At 47.7% G+C, this 18,594-nt stretch overlaps 4 protein-coding genes across 5 annotated transcripts; 2 read left to right on the top strand and 2 right to left on the bottom strand.

Moving 5' to 3' along the window:
- Positions 1-612: 612 nt before the first annotated feature.
- On the top strand, positions 613-4,012 carry LOC100825015. Its single transcript, XM_010237610.3, has 4 exons — positions 613-821; positions 2,086-2,484; positions 2,565-3,317; positions 3,474-4,012. Exons 1-4 carry the CDS (start codon positions 770-772, stop codon positions 3,722-3,724), a joined length of 1,455 nt encoding a protein of 484 aa, XP_010235912.1. The 5' UTR covers positions 613-769; the 3' UTR covers positions 3,725-4,012.
- A 2,267-nt stretch (positions 4,013-6,279) lies between these two features.
- LOC100826239 (protein HEADING DATE REPRESSOR 1) lies at positions 6,280-9,560 on the top strand. Its single transcript, XM_003570243.4, has 4 exons — positions 6,280-6,945; positions 7,014-7,117; positions 8,414-8,769; positions 9,016-9,560. The coding sequence occupies exons 2-4, from the start codon at positions 7,051-7,053 to the stop codon at positions 9,235-9,237; spliced, it is 645 nt and encodes a 214-aa protein (XP_003570291.1). The 5' UTR covers positions 6,280-6,945; positions 7,014-7,050; the 3' UTR covers positions 9,238-9,560.
- Positions 9,561-9,636: 76 nt separating this feature from the next.
- Positions 9,637-13,122, bottom strand: LOC100824406. 2 transcript variants are annotated; one of them, XM_010237607.3, is made up of 6 exons: positions 12,787-13,122; positions 11,431-11,679; positions 11,146-11,319; positions 10,962-11,068; positions 10,490-10,776; positions 9,637-10,383 (listed from the first exon to the last, which is right to left on the bottom strand). In XM_010237607.3, the coding sequence occupies exons 1-6, from the start codon at positions 12,964-12,966 to the stop codon at positions 9,827-9,829; spliced, it is 1,554 nt and encodes a 517-aa protein (XP_010235909.2). In that variant the 5' UTR covers positions 12,967-13,122; the 3' UTR covers positions 9,637-9,826. The 2 variants fall into 2 exon arrangements, with proteins under 2 accessions (XP_010235909.2, XP_024317586.1); XM_024461818.1 differs by having other exon boundaries at positions 12,759-12,797.
- Positions 13,123-15,760: 2,638 nt separating this feature from the next.
- Positions 15,761-16,650, bottom strand: LOC100825612 (probable steroid-binding protein 3). Its single transcript, XM_003570241.4, has one exon. The coding sequence runs from the start codon at positions 16,493-16,495 to the stop codon at positions 16,190-16,192; it is 306 nt and encodes a 101-aa protein (XP_003570289.1). The 5' UTR covers positions 16,496-16,650; the 3' UTR covers positions 15,761-16,189.
- Positions 16,651-18,594: the final 1,944 nt, after the last annotated feature.

The following is an 18,594-nucleotide window of genomic DNA, read 5'->3' as shown; positions in this document are numbered from 1 at the left end:
ATTATCTCTTCTCTTCTGGCCCTCTCTATGTTCTTTTCCTGCCTCCGCCCTGATCTGCGGAGGCATGTAACGGACAATTGACAACATACTTATCATGACCATCAAGAACCGTGACACCTTCTTAAGGTATGCACGAGTTTTCAACGACGAAGACAATAAAATTTAACACCGTCAACATGATGAACCAATGGTGGGTTGCAATCCATTTAAAATCATCAACATAGATGTTGTTACTCCTGTTGGCTCACAATACAAGCCATTCTAAAATTTGGCATAACAATGAAGAGTTTATGTGCAATGTCAATGCTACCTAGAATTTCTTTTCGTTATCTCTCAAGCAAGAAGGAATTTTTGGTGGCTCTGCGACTTTTTATGCATGAGAAAATTGTGTAATTAGGAAATTGGGCCGAGAAGAGTAGCCGCACCACAATCGCATCCTGTGAGATATGCTGTTTCACCTCCACATGGGCCCCATCCTCCAGGAAGGCACGGCCGCCCGCACCGCACAGACCATCGCCTCGCCAACCTGAGCCGTGGGCCCAGCTCGTACGTCTCACATCCGAAGCCTATATAAGCCGCCATCTCCTAACCCTCTCCTCTCCCCCGTCTTTCTTGTCTTCCTCCCCTCGCCGCGTCCCCCCTTCTCCTCTTTTCCTCCCTTCCCCCTTTCACCCCCCGAAAGAAAAAAAAACACAGAGGGAAATTATCGAATAAATTTAGGGCTTTCTCCTCGGATTTCTCTCGATTGCGCCGCCGATTCGCCAATCCAATGCCGCGCGCGTCTGGTTCCGCGAGCCGACCGGCGGCCGCCGCCAAGAACGGTAAGAACAGCGGCAGCCGATCCCCCCCACCACGGGATTGGGGGGGTTTTCGGGTTTTTATTCCTGATAGGATCCCGCGTTGATCTTTTACCAGCGAGCGCGGGCTGGTGTTTCCGACGCAATGCGCTGGGATGATTGCGGAATACCGGTCGTTTTGGCCGGGGGATTTCGTTTAGATGTGCGTGCTTGAGGACGATGGGTTCGTGTCGTAGGGTGGATGGATTGCTGGGAGGACCGTGATCGGATACTGATCTCTCCCCAATTAAGTGGTTCTGGTGCTGTGAATGGAGAAATATCATCTGGTATTGCGCAATCGGGCCCTGATCTTGGCTCTAGAATTTTGCCACCCTTGTGTACGGCGATTAATAGACAGGTTATTTAGGTGTTTCTTAAATTGGCAATAGATACGGTGGTATTAGAGGTTGAGCATCAGAATGAAATCTGAAGCTGGAAAGATGTTTCTTGGAATTGGATTTACCGCGGAACTGGGAAATGTCATAAATGATTTGTCCCTTTGATGGCTCATTTTGTGCACGAATTCCTATTGCTGAGTTAGGGCATTTGCAATTAGATCGATGTAACTCTGTGGAAATTGGTTGTAGAATTCTTACTAGGTTGTTTTTAACTGATTAATTTTCTTGGGTGCCAGTCTTGTAGAATTCTGTCCTTTTTCGGATTAGCTTGAAATGTATGTGTGCAGGTGAAGAACATATGTTGATAATTTGCGCTGCTAGTTGATTTGTTTCCCATAACAATGCTTTGTGTTTTGTTGGTTTATGGCTTTCTTTAGTAGTGTGCAGAAGTGTTATTTATTCATGCTGGAACCTATCTACGTGTTAAGTTATCGGAATGCTGGGAAGTTATTGTTCCTATTATGGATTAGTTACTAGGATTTCATAGGGACAATGTTTTTGTTTACACATATGTGACATCTCTAACATAGCTGGTTATTGTTCCTATTATGGTCTAGCAATTCAAAGTTGGTTCCATTTGCTTCGTAACGTATTTTATATTTAAGGCTGGATCAATATGTACCAATGCCAGCGTTTGTTATAGGAACTGGACACCTATATATTATTAGGAACTGTTTTTCATTTCCCAAGCTGCTACTGGCATAAAGTTTTGTGGCTTTATTTCTTATGAATATTTCCATATTTTTTAAACCATACCTTCTCACTTCATCAAGTTAATATCAGCTAGCAGCACACTTCCATATGATACATAATGTTAAATGTTGTATTTTAACTTTTGGTTTCCATTCCAGTGAGCAGCAACTCCGGCCTCTCTGAGCCATCATGCAGCACACCTGCCTGTCAGCAGGTATTTCGTCCTGTTACTCGGTCTATGACCCGTATGCCTCCTGCTGTTGCTGCTTCATCTGATGCCAAGGAACGAGTCAATAGCACAAGCAGCTGTCAAAGTACTCCAGATGCTTGCTTTAGCACCCAGTCAGCTGCATCACGAGCCACTGCAACCCGTTCTCGGACCCCTCATGAAGCGACTAGATCTGCCTGGAAGCCTCTTACTCAGCCTGCTGTTCCGAGTGAAGAGCTAAAGCGGGCAAACATTCCTACAACTAACCCTACTGCTAAGCGCTCGCGAGTTGCTTCCTCCCAGGCTGCTAAAGATTCAGCTTTGAAAGCTAACCGAAATGTTTGCAGCGGTGAAGTCCTGCAGGCTTTGCGAACTCATTTTATCATCCATATCATATTCCAAACTTTGATTAACTTTATTTCTATTCAGGTAAAAAGAACAGAACTGAGGAATCCCCGAGCCAGGGTGATCACTTGGATGGTGCTGTCATCCCATCGCCACCAAAGAAGCTGCAAAGTGGCAAGAGCTCTTCTGATGTAGTCTCAAAAGGAAGACCCACTACTAGAAACCAGGGTGCTAAATCAGCTGCTCCACTGTATGTGGGGAAGCCAAAAACTGAACTAGGAAAGGATTCGGCCAGTGTGTTGGCAAACGGGTCTCCTGCTGGTACAGACGATGTCAGTCAGTCAATTGCTCCATTGCTTGCTCATCAGCTGCAACTCGAGACTGCAAAAGACTCTAACATCACTACAGAAGCTGTTGGCAGTGGAATAAGCCAAGTCAATCAGCCGGTTGCTCCAGTCATTACAGAAGCTATTGCCGGTGGAACAAGACAAGTTAATCAGTTGGTTGCTCCAGCCATTACAGAGGCTGTTGGCAAGGGAACAAGCCAGGTCAATCAGTTGGTTGCTCCAGTCATTACATTGCCCAGACAGCAGGTGCAAACTGATAACCGGCAGAAGTTTACCAAGATACCTGTGTCCACAAGCCAGGTCAGCGGGCTGGCTGGTGCACCCGGTCCAATGGTCACACCAAAGCTACAAATTGGGAATGTGAAGGATTCTTCCAATGTTCTCTCAAATCCTGCTTACACAAGGGCGTTGTTAATCAAGCAGCAAGAGCAGCTGCTGCAGCAATATAAATTGGCAAATTCGCAACCAGGGCTTCACATCAAAGGTCCAGGTAAAATTCTAGTACGCTAGTTAAAAGAACCACAAGAAACTGGATTACTCCGAAGCGTTAATTCATGTTTTTTCCCAGTACGAAGCAGAGATAGTCTGGTGAATGTCTAAGCCCGTACCTGTTGAGTTAATCATAATTTCGCCATTTCATTTTCAGCTCTATTTGAGGATGATGATGCGTCTGTGCCTGCGCCAGCGATCGAGCCACTGGGAACAAGGTGCGCGCTATGCAAGCTTGATGTCGCTTTCCAGCCACAGGGAGGCGCTGTTCATGATGCTTCTGCTCCTCCAGTTGTGGCGGTCCTGGTATGCCATCACACATTTCACAGCAGCTGCATCGAGGCTGTATATGGCCTCGCCGAGCCTTCTCAGTGTATTGCTTGTCTTGATTCTGCGACAGCACACTGATCACTAATCAGTATCATCGATTTGTCTGGATTATCTGTGGTACAGGATTAAAAAGAAGTCATTTTAGAATGCATATATGGAGATGGTTAATGTCTCGTCTTTGTTGGTAGAAATATTATTGGTGGCATATGTGGCTCATATCAAAATTCAAAGTTGAATATCTCGCATGCTGTGTGGATGAGCATCAACTTCTGGGAACTTCTCATGGATGTCATGCATTAACATGCTCGTTACTCTGTATTACTCCGTATTTGATTTGTATTGTTTCTAGAATATATCGTCTGGTTCTTACTTATTTTCTGAAAGAAAGATTAAATAATGAAGAGAGGTCGATTTTAGAAAAGAAAAAGAGAGGAGGTCGCCTTGTTTGGGCCGCAGAGCTAGGCCTTTGGCTGGCCAACCCCACCCCCTAATCCTAAGTTGGGTTAATTGTCGGTCTTACCTCTTCTCCATCGTCACCTTGTCGCATCATCTCTTGCTCGGAGCTGAGTCACCCTTACCGTCTTCGCTGCAACCGGCCGTGGGGTCGCGGGCTCTGACTCACCTGCTTGCGCCGCTCGCTCGATCCAAAAGGAATGAAACACGTCTAGACTTGGAAGAAAGACAAGCATAGAGAGAGAGGGGGGGGGGATGAGAGAAATCTAGATAAGGAAAGGAAGTGGGCCCAGCCGGATTTTTTTCCTAGGCGCCAGCGGAATACGCGGCCCCAACTGTTGCCGCCGCCGCATTGGCCATCCCTCTAAGCCTGGGATCTGGTGGTTTTCTCCGGACTGGCCAACACTACCCCGTAATCCTAAGTTGGGTTGTCAGGACTTACCTCTTCTCCATCGTCACCTTGTCGCGTCATCTCTTGCTCGGATCTGAGTCACCCTTGCTGTCTTCGCCGCAACCAGCCACGGGGTCGTGGGCTCCGACTCGCCTGCTTGCGCCGCTCGCTCGATCCAGAAGGAAGAAACGTGTCTGGAATCGGAAGACAGACAAGCATCGAAAGAGAGGGGGGAACGAGAAAAATCTAGATAAGGAAAGGAAGTGGGCCCATCCGGATTTTTTCCCAAAAAAACTAATCGGGCCGCGCGGTTAGGCGCTAGCTGAATACGCGGCCACAACTGTTGCCGCCGCCGCATCGGCCATCCCTCTAATCCCAGGATCTGGTGGTCTTCTCCGTACCGGCCAACCCTACCCCTAATCCTAAGTTGGGTTGTCGGGGCTTACCTCTTCTCCATCACCAACTTGTCGCGTCATCTCTTGCTCGGACCTGAGTCACCCTTGCCATCTTCGACACAACCGGCCGCAGGGGCGCGGGCTCTGACTCGCGTGCTTGCGCCGCTCGGTAGATCCAGAAGGAAGAAAACACGTCTGGACTCGGAAGAAAGACAAGCATCGAGAGAGAGGTGGAACGAGAGAAATCTAGATAAGGAAAGGAAGTAGGCCCAGGCGGATTTTTCCCCACAAAAAACTAATCGGTCCGCGCGGTTAGGCGCCAGCGGAATACGGGGCCCCAACTGTTGCCGCTGCCGCATCAGCCATCCCTCTAAGCCAGGGATCTGGTGATTTTTTCCGGACTGGCCAACCCTACCCCTCTAATCCTAAGTTGGGTTGTCGGGGCTTACCTCTTCTCCATCGTCACCTTGTCGCATCATCTCTTGCTCGGACCTGAGTACCCTTGCCGTCTTCGCCGCTAGGGGTGGGCATATTAATCGAGAACCAATGTACCGAACCGAAAAACCCGGAACCGAAAAACCCGGAACCGAAGCCGAATAGACTGAAACCGAAGAAACCGGTCCTAAATTCGGTTGGCAATATGAAAAAACCGAAATTATCTCGGTCAATTCGGGTATCACCCTCAGTTAACCGAGAAAATCGAAAACCAAATTTTTAACCAAGGACGGCCCAGCTACCGCTAGGCCCAAAACTCCTCCTAATACAACTACCAGGCAGCCCATCACCCCACGAAATCTCCATACGAGGCTTCCTCTCCCGAACAGGAGACTTCCTCTCCCGTACAGCCCTAGCCGCCAGCTCGCTGTAGCAGCACGCCGCCGCCAGCCAACCCGCGCCATCGCGCGCTACCGTCTCCACTCCAGCCCTCCATCACTCGCCGCATCCTCCTCCTCAATTCCTAAGTTCTTCGCATCCTCCTCATTCACTCAGTCTTGTTCTGTGATGCCGGACCGAATTCTCTTTTTTTGGTTGATCTGTGATGCATATTTCTCCTCGATCCGATTTTTCTTGTTGATTCGTGAATTTGTGATGTTGATCTGTGATGCATTCGGTTCTATTCGGTTATAACCGAAACCGAAACGAATTTTTCGGTGCCAAATTTGTTCGGTTCCCAATTTTCGAAGGAACCGATCGGTTGCCATTTTCAGAGAACTGAAGTTTCCTAAAACCCGAAGAACCGAAAGGTTCGGTTCGGTTTACCCGAACGCCCAGGCCTATTCGCCGCAACCGGCCGCGGGGTCACGAGCTCCGTCTCGCCTGCTTGCGCCGCTCGCTCGATGCAGAAGGAAGAAAACACGTCTAGACTCGGAAAAAAGAAAAGCATTGAGAGAAATAGAGAGGGGGGAGAGAAATCTAGATAAGGAAATAAAGTCCACAAAAATCTAATCGGGCGGGCGCCTGAATACTTCTTCTCCTTAATTTATTAATACGTCTTCAAAAAAATCGATTTTCTTTAATTCATATAGGACCCTTTTTTTTGTACTGTAACAGGCAAGCATTTTGTACAGCCACGTTAATTTGAACAGGGATTTTCCGTTCTTCTTTCCCGTGCTCCCCGTACTCTCCAATGACCGAAAAGAATGGAGTAATATCGTGATAAATAAACGGATTTTAGTACAGAAGGGAGCCGAGGTCGGTGCCCTTCGAACGGCCACAGAGGATCCGGAAAGGAACACCCATATTTATGCCTGGTACCACTGGTCGTTGCTGCCGGGCAACCGTAGATGCCCGTTGCTGTTGCTGCTGCTGCTGCTGCGCGGTTACGTCCCACAGCCGTTAAAAGTTACTACCGCCGTCAAGGACGCGTTACGGCCAAAGGGAACGGGAGTGGGAGTAGCTTCCAAGGCGCAGGCGCAGCGACCCCCTCGAGACGAGATCGCGTGGGCGCAACCACCCAGGAAGAACCACAAGATAACGCAACACACCGGCGCAGCGAGAGGCAGAGAGGTTTGGAGCTCGCCCGGTGGGACACGAGACGCAGGTCCGGCGCACGCGGAGAGGTAAGGGATCCGCTCTGTTCGTTCCTGCTTCTCTTCCTTCTCCGTGCTCAGCGTAGCTGCTGCTGCAGGGGGTTAATTGGAAGGAAGGGCTGGTCCGCCGGGAGCATGGAGGAGCCGTCGCCGGCCGACCCCCCGCGGATTTTCTGGAAGGCGAGGAGGAGGTCCGCGCCAGGTAATTAAGGGCCGCTGCTTGTCGCCTGCAAATTGAGGCAAATTTAATTCATGAATCCTGCTGGTTTGAACTGCTTTTTTTTATAGAGAATCGTCATATTGTTTTCCCCTGCTCTCTGCTAGTACCCAGCGTCTTCTCGATTCTGGTCAATCTCAGCTCAATTCCTAGCTGAAATTTTGTAGGGACCAATCTCGTTTCGTTTGCTTCTTCTTTTGGTTCATCGCTTTCGTAGTTCTCATAAGGAAAGATCATAGGGTAGCTGACGACGGCCTGGAAACAACCTCCATTTCGTTACCGAAGTAATGATTGTCAGCTCACCGTAGAAACGACACTCCTGTACAATAATCCGGAGTCAAGGCACGTTAATCATGCGCCGGTGCATCTAACTGCTCCTCGTTAATTAACGCCCAGCTGGGGTGCAGGTTAATTAGGTGGTATAGTTCCCTTCCCACGAGGAGAACTGGTGGGTGCTGCTGTCCGCTTTAGCTTTGCTTAGACTTCACCGCCAAGATTAATTTTCTGGAACGAACGAACTGCAGGTGCCGGCGCTGCACTAGCACTAGCAGTGGCCGTGCGAATATGCTTGCGGCAAGAAATTATATCATATTCCCCCCAGTTATTAACTTGCTGTTATGAGATGGGAATTTTGGTCCTCTTTCTATATTATGCTGTTTTGGCCTTTTGCGGTAAGGTAGCAGCTAAAGCTTAATTGTGAGGGCAGCAAGCTAATTTGGTACTGCAGATGACAGTATGTGCTAGGCTGAGATATCTATGGTCTTGATTGACCTAATAGTTAACACTGATTAAATTATGGCATAACACAAGGCTCGAGAGAGATGTGTTTTTTACCGAGCCAGATTTATTTTATACTAGTTGCTATCAGGATGTTAAGTTAGGTCTATCTGATGGTACCGACCATTTTAGTATTTCGGAATGACCAATTAGTTTAGATTAAAGTAAATTAGTTTGCACATCCAACTGTTAAAAACAACGCCCATCTCCTTTCTACAGCCTTTGAGGATAATTTCACGCTGGATCTTGCACGGAATGACACATGATATGTTCCACTTCCACGCTGTCATTATGGATGTCCCTTCTATCTTTGCTTCTTTGTCAAGGATGGTATACACTGGTTGCAATACAGTGAAATGGCAGCAGAACTCATTCTTGCTAACTTATTAGTAATCAGTTAAATAACTTCCATCTGATCATTTCTAATGCCAATATATGCATTAGATTTTAGATGAGTAAGTGCACTGACTCACTCAATCTGACTTAACAATATGTATGTTCCAGCCAATGGCCGGAGCTTGCAAGTGCAAGAACTTAACGATGAGACCGCCGCCACCAGAGAAGCGACAAATGAAGATTCCATGAAGATTGATGATGCAAATGCAGCAAGCACTACTGCTGACGATGGTGCTAATCATCCAGATCCAAAAGCTAACCTATCCGAGAAGCGAAAGGCGCTCTTTGAGCCCCTGGAGCCAATCAATGGCAAGCGCAACTCCGCCAGCATGCTGCTCCCACCACCAGACTTTGAGCCTGCATCATACCCCAAAGGATGGCTGGTTGGCAAGAAGCGCAAGCTCGTCAATGTCGACGTGGTGGAGAGCATGAGGAGGATAGCGATCCAGGAGATGAACAGAAAGGTTCACGATTCTTACTAATTTGCCACCACATACTAGCATGATACCATGCTGGATGTATGCAGTAATATTTTTTCTCTCTGGTAATTGCAATGCATCCATGGTGAAGGCCTGAAACATTATCTATCCTTAGTTTATGAACTGAGCATTGCTCTAGTGCAGCTAACTAAAGTAGGTTAGACAATTTTTTTTATCAAATTCGCATCATATATGAATTGATACATATTATCATGTAAAATGCCATGGCAGGACCGTGAGATTGGCGGGCTGAATGAACAGCTAGAGGAGGATTCCCGGGTGCTAGAGCTTCTGCAGAAGCAGCTCGCGGATGAGCGCAGGAAGCGCTCAGAGATCGAGAAAGAAAACTCCATGCTCCAAGGGCAGGTGTCCATGCTGATGAACATGCTTGATGAAAATGAAGCCTTCGACGAGGAAGGAGAGGAAGTGCCACCGCCAGATTCGTTGGATTAAGAATTTCTGGCGAGTGTAGCTTGTTCATCTTTGGGTACCAGTTTCAGAGTATCCCAGAGAGGTTCCTATTCATATTGTGTAGAATTCCGTCGTTATCTCATTTCATTTCATGGTTTGGTTTGTGTAGACAAAGGGTGCATGTTTTGTTGCTCCCTGTGCCTATCTAGGTTGGTTGGTTGCGAGTGTATGGAGACACTTGCGACATATTTTTATCTGAATGGAAGTGTTTATACGGTGTTATGACATTTTGCATCTGTAAATGTAGCGCAGCAGTGTCATAAACAGGCAGCAAGATGAGTAAAAGATGGATAATCTGTCAGAAATGCAGTAAATCCTTGAAATGACAACCGCAAAATTCCTTTTTTGCCAAATGATATTCCTCGGTCAAACAAAATGATCTAGTCAACAAGTCTAGGCAATGCTGTTGAAGCAATCTAATTAATCGTTTTTTCTTCTTTTTAGTAAAAGTAAAAACAAAAAACTACTGAAGAATTTACAGAGGGCGGGAGGAAAACAGGTCTCGGAAGATGCAGACTGGTGGCTTATTATTCCTGATGATTCCTACAATTTTACAGAGGATGTTCTAATCCTAGGAACGAGAACCAGAGTTCTCAGAATCCTCTTCTATGTCGAACAGGTACTGTGAAATGGATGCTATGCGAGGGAGGTTCTCCAGCAGCTCTTCGAAGGAATCCTTTCTCGAGAGGGCAGCCGGTTCTGTGACATCTGCGGTTTTCGTAGCAGGTGCTGGCCCGAGTTCCTTATCTTCTAAACAAGATCTGAGTTCTTCCTCAAAACTCATTTCACCTACAGCAATGTCGCCATTCTGGTCAGGCATGCTTATGGTGGATGGAGCTGTGTCTTTCTCGAGCAAAGAGTAAAGAGAGTCCACCCTTGCCATCAGATATTTCTCATCTGAAGATGGTGGGCCCTGTGTGTCGCTCAAAAGGCACTGAGCAATGTCCAGAAATTCTTTGGATGGCGCCTCAGTGTTGGGTAATGGAGGATTTCCCGCAGCTTGTTGTTCTGTTATGCAATTACCTAGATGATTCAGCAGACCATCCATGGATGATCTCAGGCCAGGCGTTGCCAGATTACACCAATTGGGGTTCTCTAGTTCTTCAGCAACAACATTGGTTGGGACATCTGCAGCACCAACCCCCGAGAAAACTCTTATTGTTAGAGAAAACTGGAAAGGTTATATAGCATAGCATGGATGCCTGACAAATCTCGTGGCAAGAAATAAATTTACCTAAGGTTACTGGCTGAGAAAAAAACTCTGGTTGTTTCAACATAAGATGATTCACTCCATACGTCTTAGACACAGAAGAAACAGCACATGGTGATCCAAGAGGTGTGAACTTGGATGAAGGGGCTTCACATTCATTTGGATTTTCAAATATAGAGCTTGTAGGTTCAAAAAGTGAGTCCAGTATGATATCTGGCTGTTGGCTCAACTGATTTAATCGCTTATCACACTGAACAAGCTTTTCAAAATGCCTGCTCAACAAACTTGGGGAGCACTGCAAAATATGGCGCCTGCATTTAGAGCGTTTTAACAGTTAGTTTGCAAAGCTGGTATCCAGAACAACATACAGGACTAGCAACACAATGAAGGTCAATAAATCCAGTGACAAAATAGTTAGCTCACAACCTTCCTATTTTAAGACTGAACTTTATGTATTGTGCTTGACAGAACATCAAACAATGAACTAGTGCTTCACCTGTGCATGCTTGCTTGCCCACCAGTGAAATCTGATGCAGCCTGCCATATTGTATGCTTTCTTGGTTGAGGATCAGTCTCTTTGAAGAAAATGGGTGGTTCGGACACCTTCAGAAAAGAAATGGAAGCATGTCAGGGGGGATAATGGTACAGAAGAAAAGCGTTAAGAAATTTGAGGAACTTACCACCAGATCCAAGGTTCCATATCCTTCCTCTGGGCAAGTTGCCTTCAAAGCGCTAATATGTGCCCACTGAATTTCTATCTTGCTCTTCAGACCACAATCCATAACTTCCCAGACAATCTTATGCTTTGCATAGTAGCATTTTGCCACCAAATCACCTTCATACTCTGATGTGTACTACAAAAAAGCACAACTTTGCTTAATTTAAGGACTTTTAGTTGAACTTCTAAGTACTAGTCCAACAACATGCTTATTAATTCCATAATAGTACATACAGGGTGTCCTTACCTCCCAAGCACCAATTTTCAGAAAAGTTGCAGGAAAATTTGAGGCTTTCAATCGTTCACCAGCTGTAAGAGCCCCAGTTCTACTCTCTTTCTTTATGGGAGGCCCAGAAATGCTATTGCCCGTAGCAGATTGCCCTGGAGCAGACTTTGCCTTTGAAAGGCTTGTCTGAATAAGATCCAACAGAGATGGGCTCTTTCTTAATCGCAGACCTAATGGGCTAGGTCCATCAAGTACATCGCTATATGTGTCCTGCAAAACAGCATGCCTGTACTCAGAGTACTGATAATAAAAGGGATATGCCTTGCTAAATGAACAAACAGATCAAACTATAACTCAATCAAATAAAATAATGATTAATTAATCACGGAAATACATTTCCACAAACACCTTAGAACAATAACGCGTGCCAAAGTACCTAGCAACTGATGAATGCGACTGTCCAAAAAAGGTTTGGTTCATGAGTTTTTAGCATTTCATTACTTTCAGACAGTATTTTAGTTAGTATTATTTTAGTTTTCATATGCATTCACGCCCTCTCCTTTCTCGCCACCCAAACTAAAGCCAGGTAGTGAACCATGGGCATGAAAATGTCTACAAAAACATAGCCCACATAGGCACATACGCAAATTTCCCCACGAGTTCCCCAAGGGGATTGAACCCATACAAGTTGCCAATGTATGACTGCATCTTTGGTTCTTGAGCAATGCCTAGCAATTAACTGCACCAATAGACTCGTAGATCTGCCATGCAGTATTTTACACAGAGACTAAGGTCAAGAATTACATGCATATTTCTCATGTTATACAGTCAAAAGGCACCCTATCACAGAGTTTGCAAAATTGGAGCAAAAGAAACTTGAAAAGGACACAACACACCATGCCTCAGACTTGCACTCCATATTGAAGATAACCAATCATGACTTTAACTTTTAAGCAGTCAAAACATACAAAATGAACGTAATATTTGCAGAGGTCATCATGAAACGTGAAAACGTTAAACTCTGTACCGATGACCCAATCTATCACCTGGAGAACTGAACATCTGACCAATGCGGCACCAAACCAAACAAAGGAAGATGACACGATTTCGGATTTCCCCACCACAACAATGGCAACGAGGCCTAAGAACGCAGCTACCTTCTTCCCCGCACGAGCACCCAATCCGCGCGACACGGAACGGTTGCAGCAGCAAAAGCATACGAATAAACCCCATTCAAATTCCATTCCACATGTCACGCAGATAAATAATAAAACCTACGCCAACGACTAGAACACAACAAACCCGCCCTCCCCCTAAAATCGCGCGCCGTCACGTACGGGAATCAATACCTCCTCAAAAACCCCGGATCCCATCTACCTGCGGAGTCGGCAATGGCTGCTGCGCCGCCCTGACGCGCTTGAGAACGGGGACATTCCCGCCGCCGAACCCCTCGCCCATCTCCACCTTCACGCCGCCAGCCAGCGGCGGCACGTTCTCGGCGGCGGCGGCGGCGGCCGCCGCCTGCCGCTTCCTCGGCGAGCCCGCGAGCTGCACCATGGGGGGGACCTCCTTGAAGCCCTAGCGCCGCCTAGGCGGAGGCGGGGTCGGACCAAATCGACGAGATCGCGAGGACGAAGCGCTCGAGGAGGGCGCGCGTAGGCAAGGCAAGGGGTTTGGGCTGGCTTCGACGGCTGGCGCCTGCTTCCTCCTGGGGACAGAGAAAGGCGCAGATATAGGTGGGCTCCCTCGACTGCGCTCTGCGGATGCGTGCGGATGACATGTGGGGAATGCGTGTTGGACCCACCCTGTCGGTGACCGGGCGCGGGGAATATGTTGTGGATAAACTGGCGGGGTCCGCCTTTCGGTGGTCCAGATAGGTAGGCTGGGACATCTGTCAGTAGCTTATGGTGAAGACGTGTGGAGCCCTTGCTTTTTGTTGGGATAACTTGTCAGTGAGTAGGGTAGGTGCCTGGGTTTGCTGGAATTGGCATGCTCTAGAATCGGCCGATTTACATGTTTGCTGACGCCTTTTCTTGTTTCGTGACTCTTCTTGCACTGCTGAGACGAATTGACCAAAATGACCTCTTCCGAAACAAATAGCCAAAAATGGCAGGGTGGAAAGCCCACAAATCGACACCTGTCGCTTGTTGTCAACCAAAACGGCAGAAAAAGTTTGGCGCCATTTTCAAATTGCGCACCGATCTTCTCACCACTTCGAATGGCGGGAAAGGTTGTGTCAGCCTATGGAAGGTGAGGCAGGCCGTGTGCTGTCGCACGCCAGCGCCTTCGCGCCAACTGGCCAAACAGAAACGACATTGTGCATGAAGCCAAATTTTTCACAAGGATTTCCTGATTTGCTTTCCGGTGCGGTCCAATATTCCCTAACTTTTTTGCCACCCTAGTCGGTGAAAGGAGGCCCAAAAAATGTGGAGCTCACACCAAACCTTTATGTTGTTTTCGATGACGACAAGGTCCTTCTGCCATCCCAGTCCCAGGGCAAAAAAAGACGTGCATGAAAAGCTGGTCTTTCTGCTAGGGCATTTTTGGTGATCCGTTCAAATGGGGGTCAGGTTGCCAATGGTGTCGACGAGAGGGCCATTTCAGCAAAAAGAAAACAATCCTTTGGAAAGATACATTTCTTCAATAGATGCTCAAATGTTTCAAGCTCATGAGAGCAATGGGAGCATGGGGCATTAAAGGGGAGGTGATAGCACTCCAAGTGATCGGGAGTCTTACGGTCTTACCCGCAAAAGAAAGGTGATCAGGAGTACAGCACTTGTCAGCAGAGGCGGAGACAAGACCCATGGTCTGGGGCTTGAAAATTTTCCTTTGGTAAATTATGGTACTTTTAAGTTTGGCCTGAGGTGTCTCCTCCTTAATTACCACTTCTTAAGTTTTCTTTGATATAGCATAATCGCTCTGCTCTAAGTTAGGGGTCGTTTGAAACCAAGGATTATTATAGGAGTTTTGTAAGAAAAGAATTGTACATGGATATATTCCTTTGAACCATTTGGAACGAAAGATAGGAAAATGTGCATTCCTATGGAACGTTGTTGCTACAATGTGATTTCATAGAAAGGAACCATCCATCTTGAGCTCATTTTTTCACACATGAAGCAACTCACATTCATTGTTCCTACAATTTTTGTTCCTGCGTTCCAAACGGCTTTTCTATCTCAAACCTATGTTTTCAATTCTTATAAGATTTCACGTGCATGCCATACCAATTTCTATCTCCGCCGCTACCTGTCAGCATAGGAAAGCCAAGTCCAAATCCTCCACTTGAGGTGAGCCCAACATCTCTCATCTGCAAGAGGTATTTTAGAAACACGAGGTTCATTTTGCGTTTAAATCTATCTTCACGGCTAACCCTAAAAGTAGAACTTGATGCAATTCCGGATAGCATTTCTCTGCTCCCACGCCATTTCCCTGGATATCCTATTTTCTTTTCCACTGGAATGAACATCACCAGCACTCTAATGGACATGGTATCCTTTTTTTTTTCAATTGGACTGAACATCACCAGCACTCCAATTGACAAGGTATGTATCTACCTGCCTCACGATCCCTCACATAAAAGAAATAGAAACTATAAACAGCACCACTCTGAAGTGGCCCTGATTGCCAGTTTTCCAAACTATTTCAGGACATTCACAAGAAAGCTGGCTGTGGAAAAGTTTAGAAATTATGATGTAGCATCTCCAGAACATCGAAAATTCGAAAGGAGCATTCATAAACAACACATTTCTTCGTCAATACATGAACCTTTTGAGTTCTAAATATCATAATGTTTTCGTCCATCAGACATCCATCGGATTGACTGAAATACAGGGATCATATTCATTTGAAGGTACAGTAAAAGAGCTCAATCTGACGCCTTTTTACATATACAATACCACTAACAACAGTCAGATATTAGACGCTGAATAAACACAAAAGAATCTCCAGAATCTGTTGATGAAAGATGAAAGAAGTAGCACGCCGGCAATTAGAATCATCCAATATGACTTATTCATCCAGTGGTCAGAATGGTGCCTAGCACAGGTACAGTAGTACCTATGTTCAAATAATTATTGGCTGCAGAGGCCTTCAGAAACTCTAAACTATAAACAACCGAATGCAAATAAATCCTTGTTCATCCCAGTGAATTGTCCAAAGTGCGAAAGCATTTGAAACACCAAAAATAAACAAGAACCTCAAACCTTCTAAAGCTATCATATTCCAACAATCGGTCAGAGACAACTACACTGCACGGACATGCTTTCCCCCCAAAACCACCAGCTGGGAGACTATTTGAGCTGACTATGTCATCGACTAACGTATCTGCAGAACATAAGTGCCAGGCCAAACATAATACTAAAACGAGTCTGTTTATAACAAGCACCATTGGATTTATACACGGGAGGCTGGGCACATTCAGCAGACTGCTTGCATACAGGGATGCTACTACTTCAGTCAAGCCTTAGAACAACCAATCAAAGTTGGAACCAATCGGAGATTATCAATACCACTAACTTCAGTACTCTATAACTGATCCCAGTATTTCCATTCACCAGTTGTTGCCAAACACACCCTCAATTATTATTATGATCGGATAACTAATTAGGCAGACAGTAAGCAAGCACACACATGAATCCCCGACACCGGCATACGCAGGGGCAGGGAGTAGCAGTAAGATACACATGGCATGATAGAGTTGACCGCAGAGGACACCATACAGTACTAATTGACGGGCGGGAGAGAGGGTGTGGTGGAGGCATTTGGTGGCCGATCTCGATTTTCACTTGAGGCTGGCAACGACGGGGTACTTGGCCTGGAACTTGGTCTCCCAGTCGGCGAGGACGCCGAGCTCTTTGTCGGAGAGGCCCGAGAGGTCGCCGGAGACGTCGGCGCTGTCCTTGGACATCTTGGCGAGCGCGCGGCTGGCCTCGCGGCCGGCGAAGAGCGCGTAGTCGCCCCCGGGGCCGTAGAAGCCGCGGCCCGTGGTGACGTCGTAGACCTTGCCGCGGATGGAGACGTAGATCGGCTTGGAGGCGTCGCTCCCGTCGTACGCCCGCAGCTGCGCCGCCGTCAGCTCTGTCGCCATCGCCTCTCTTCCTCTCTCGCTCGGATCTCACGCTTTGTGTGTGTGAGAGTGTGTGAGAGTGGTAGGTGCGCGTACAACTGAGGATCCGGGTGGGCTGGGTGAAGAAGAAGAATAGTCTGCGTCGGCCACACGCTGATCTGATGACGCCAGTGTGCCGCTGGGGAGCACCAAGGGACAAAGATCGTGCGAGGCTTCCAGAAACCAGAGCATGTACTGGTGGATTTGGGCAGCCCAGAGATTTGTGGCCCAAAACGAAGGGGAGAGGCCCATAAGACTGCGAGCCAGCTCCTCTAGATTTGTGGCCCAAACCGAAGGGGAAGCGAGGCCCATAAAGCTGCGAGACTCCAAATCATGTGTGTGGTTGTGTACCTTATTTTTGCACAGGGTCTACAGCTCTACGCATACCACGCATGCAGTTCCAAAAACAGGACGCCATGCCTGTAATCCTGATGACTGATCTGAACTCGAGTGGACGAGATCGAACGTCTCACCTGGCTCTCTGGAAGCTTTTGATACGGCGCAGACCGTCCGCGCTCGCTCCCTCTATAGTCTGTACTCACGCGGCTGCGAGGCAGGCAGTCCTTGAAAAACTACCGTCGGTAAAAACCTCGGCATGCGACGAACGTCGTACCGTATACCAGAACGTGAGACGGAGTAAGAATTCAGAAATCACGCGCTGCCGTGACGGTACAATGGTACTGGTGCCTACTTCCCGTTACTGACTTGACTGAAGCAGCCCTGCCATGACCACCGGCGTCGATTTAACCTGTGGGCGCAAGCGCAACCCAAGATGAAACAAAAGAACCCCCCACCTGGCGTCGCGTCGCCGCCGACCTGCGCGGTCAGAAATGGGTGGTGGAGGAAGGGGCGGGGGATAGCCCGAAGAGCGCACTCGTCCTCGTGGCCTACTGGCCGCGTTGCAGATAGGACGCGCGGGCGCGGAGGACGCACGAGATTGGCTGCGATGGGGAGAGGCTGCGGGTGACGAGATGAGGGGGCTGCCTCTGGCCATTGGTTCACGCCCGGAATGCCGCCAAACTCCTCCACCCGTCGCTCTCCTGGTCTCCACACGCTGCTTGTTCGCTCGTGCACACGCTCGCGCAACCGCACTGCAGCTGGGGCTCCCCTCCCTCTCCCTCTGCTTCTGCTCCATTAACCGGATCCGTCTGCTTCTGCTCTGCCTCTGCTCCATTAACCGGATCCGTCTTCATGGCGCTCTATCAATACAGCCTCTTTACTTAATCATCCATCTGCACAGTTCGTCAGTAGTGTACTACGTGGTGGTGGTAGCAATTCTGCTTGGAGCTTCAGAGAAGCCCAGAACGGCTAGAGAACACTTGGCACGCTCGCTGCGACAAAACTGCTAGAGAACACTCGCACTCACACAAAATACATAATTCTGGCACCGTCTCTTTTCTCGGCCAAACATTTCTGCGGCTGGTAAAAGAGGAATTTATTTTATCTCGCCCGTGTTCTAGAGCCCGGTAGGCGCCGTCGTGGAAGGAAGGAAAAAACAGTGCAGGTGGGTACTTCTGTACCGTAAAAAGTTGTTCAGGTAATCGCCTCTCAATAAAATAAAATAAAAACATATACGGAGTAATTTTTTTATCAGCAATTTTTAACAACCCGCAGATAAACGTCCTTGCATTGGTAAAGCTAAACTGCTTACAGTACTTTTATTAAAACAGTCCAAAACACCACGCAGAACTCACAACTCAACCCAGGATTCCAGGAACCGTTGCGAGAAGGCGGCGATCTCTGCCTCCAAATTACAACATCCAGCCGCCGGTCCTTGCCTCCTCCGTCCGCCGCTCAGGCGACGTGAGGGGGTGTGGATCCCGGTGCTCCGGCCTATAGTTAGGATTGGCCTTGTGTTTTCTTGGGACGTTACTTCTATGGAGGAGACGACGTCGCGTCAGAATAATTTGCCTCTGCTTTTCCTCTATCTTGGCGTCGCTCTAGTCGGTGGCGTCAAGGGACAGGTAGCCTGGTCATCTTACTGTTCTCTGGATCCGTCAAGATTCGTGTCCTGTGGTCGCTAGTTGGCACTCTCGTTGGTGGCGGCCATGTCGTCTGCTATAGTTGTGTTTATTGTCTTG

Source organism: Brachypodium distachyon, chromosome 3 (genome assembly GCF_000005505.3).
Source record: "Brachypodium distachyon strain Bd21 chromosome 3, Brachypodium_distachyon_v3.0, whole genome shotgun sequence".
Taxonomy (NCBI): domain Eukaryota; kingdom Viridiplantae; phylum Streptophyta; class Magnoliopsida; order Poales; family Poaceae; genus Brachypodium; species Brachypodium distachyon.
This window is presented reverse-complemented; position numbering and strand designations above follow the sequence as displayed.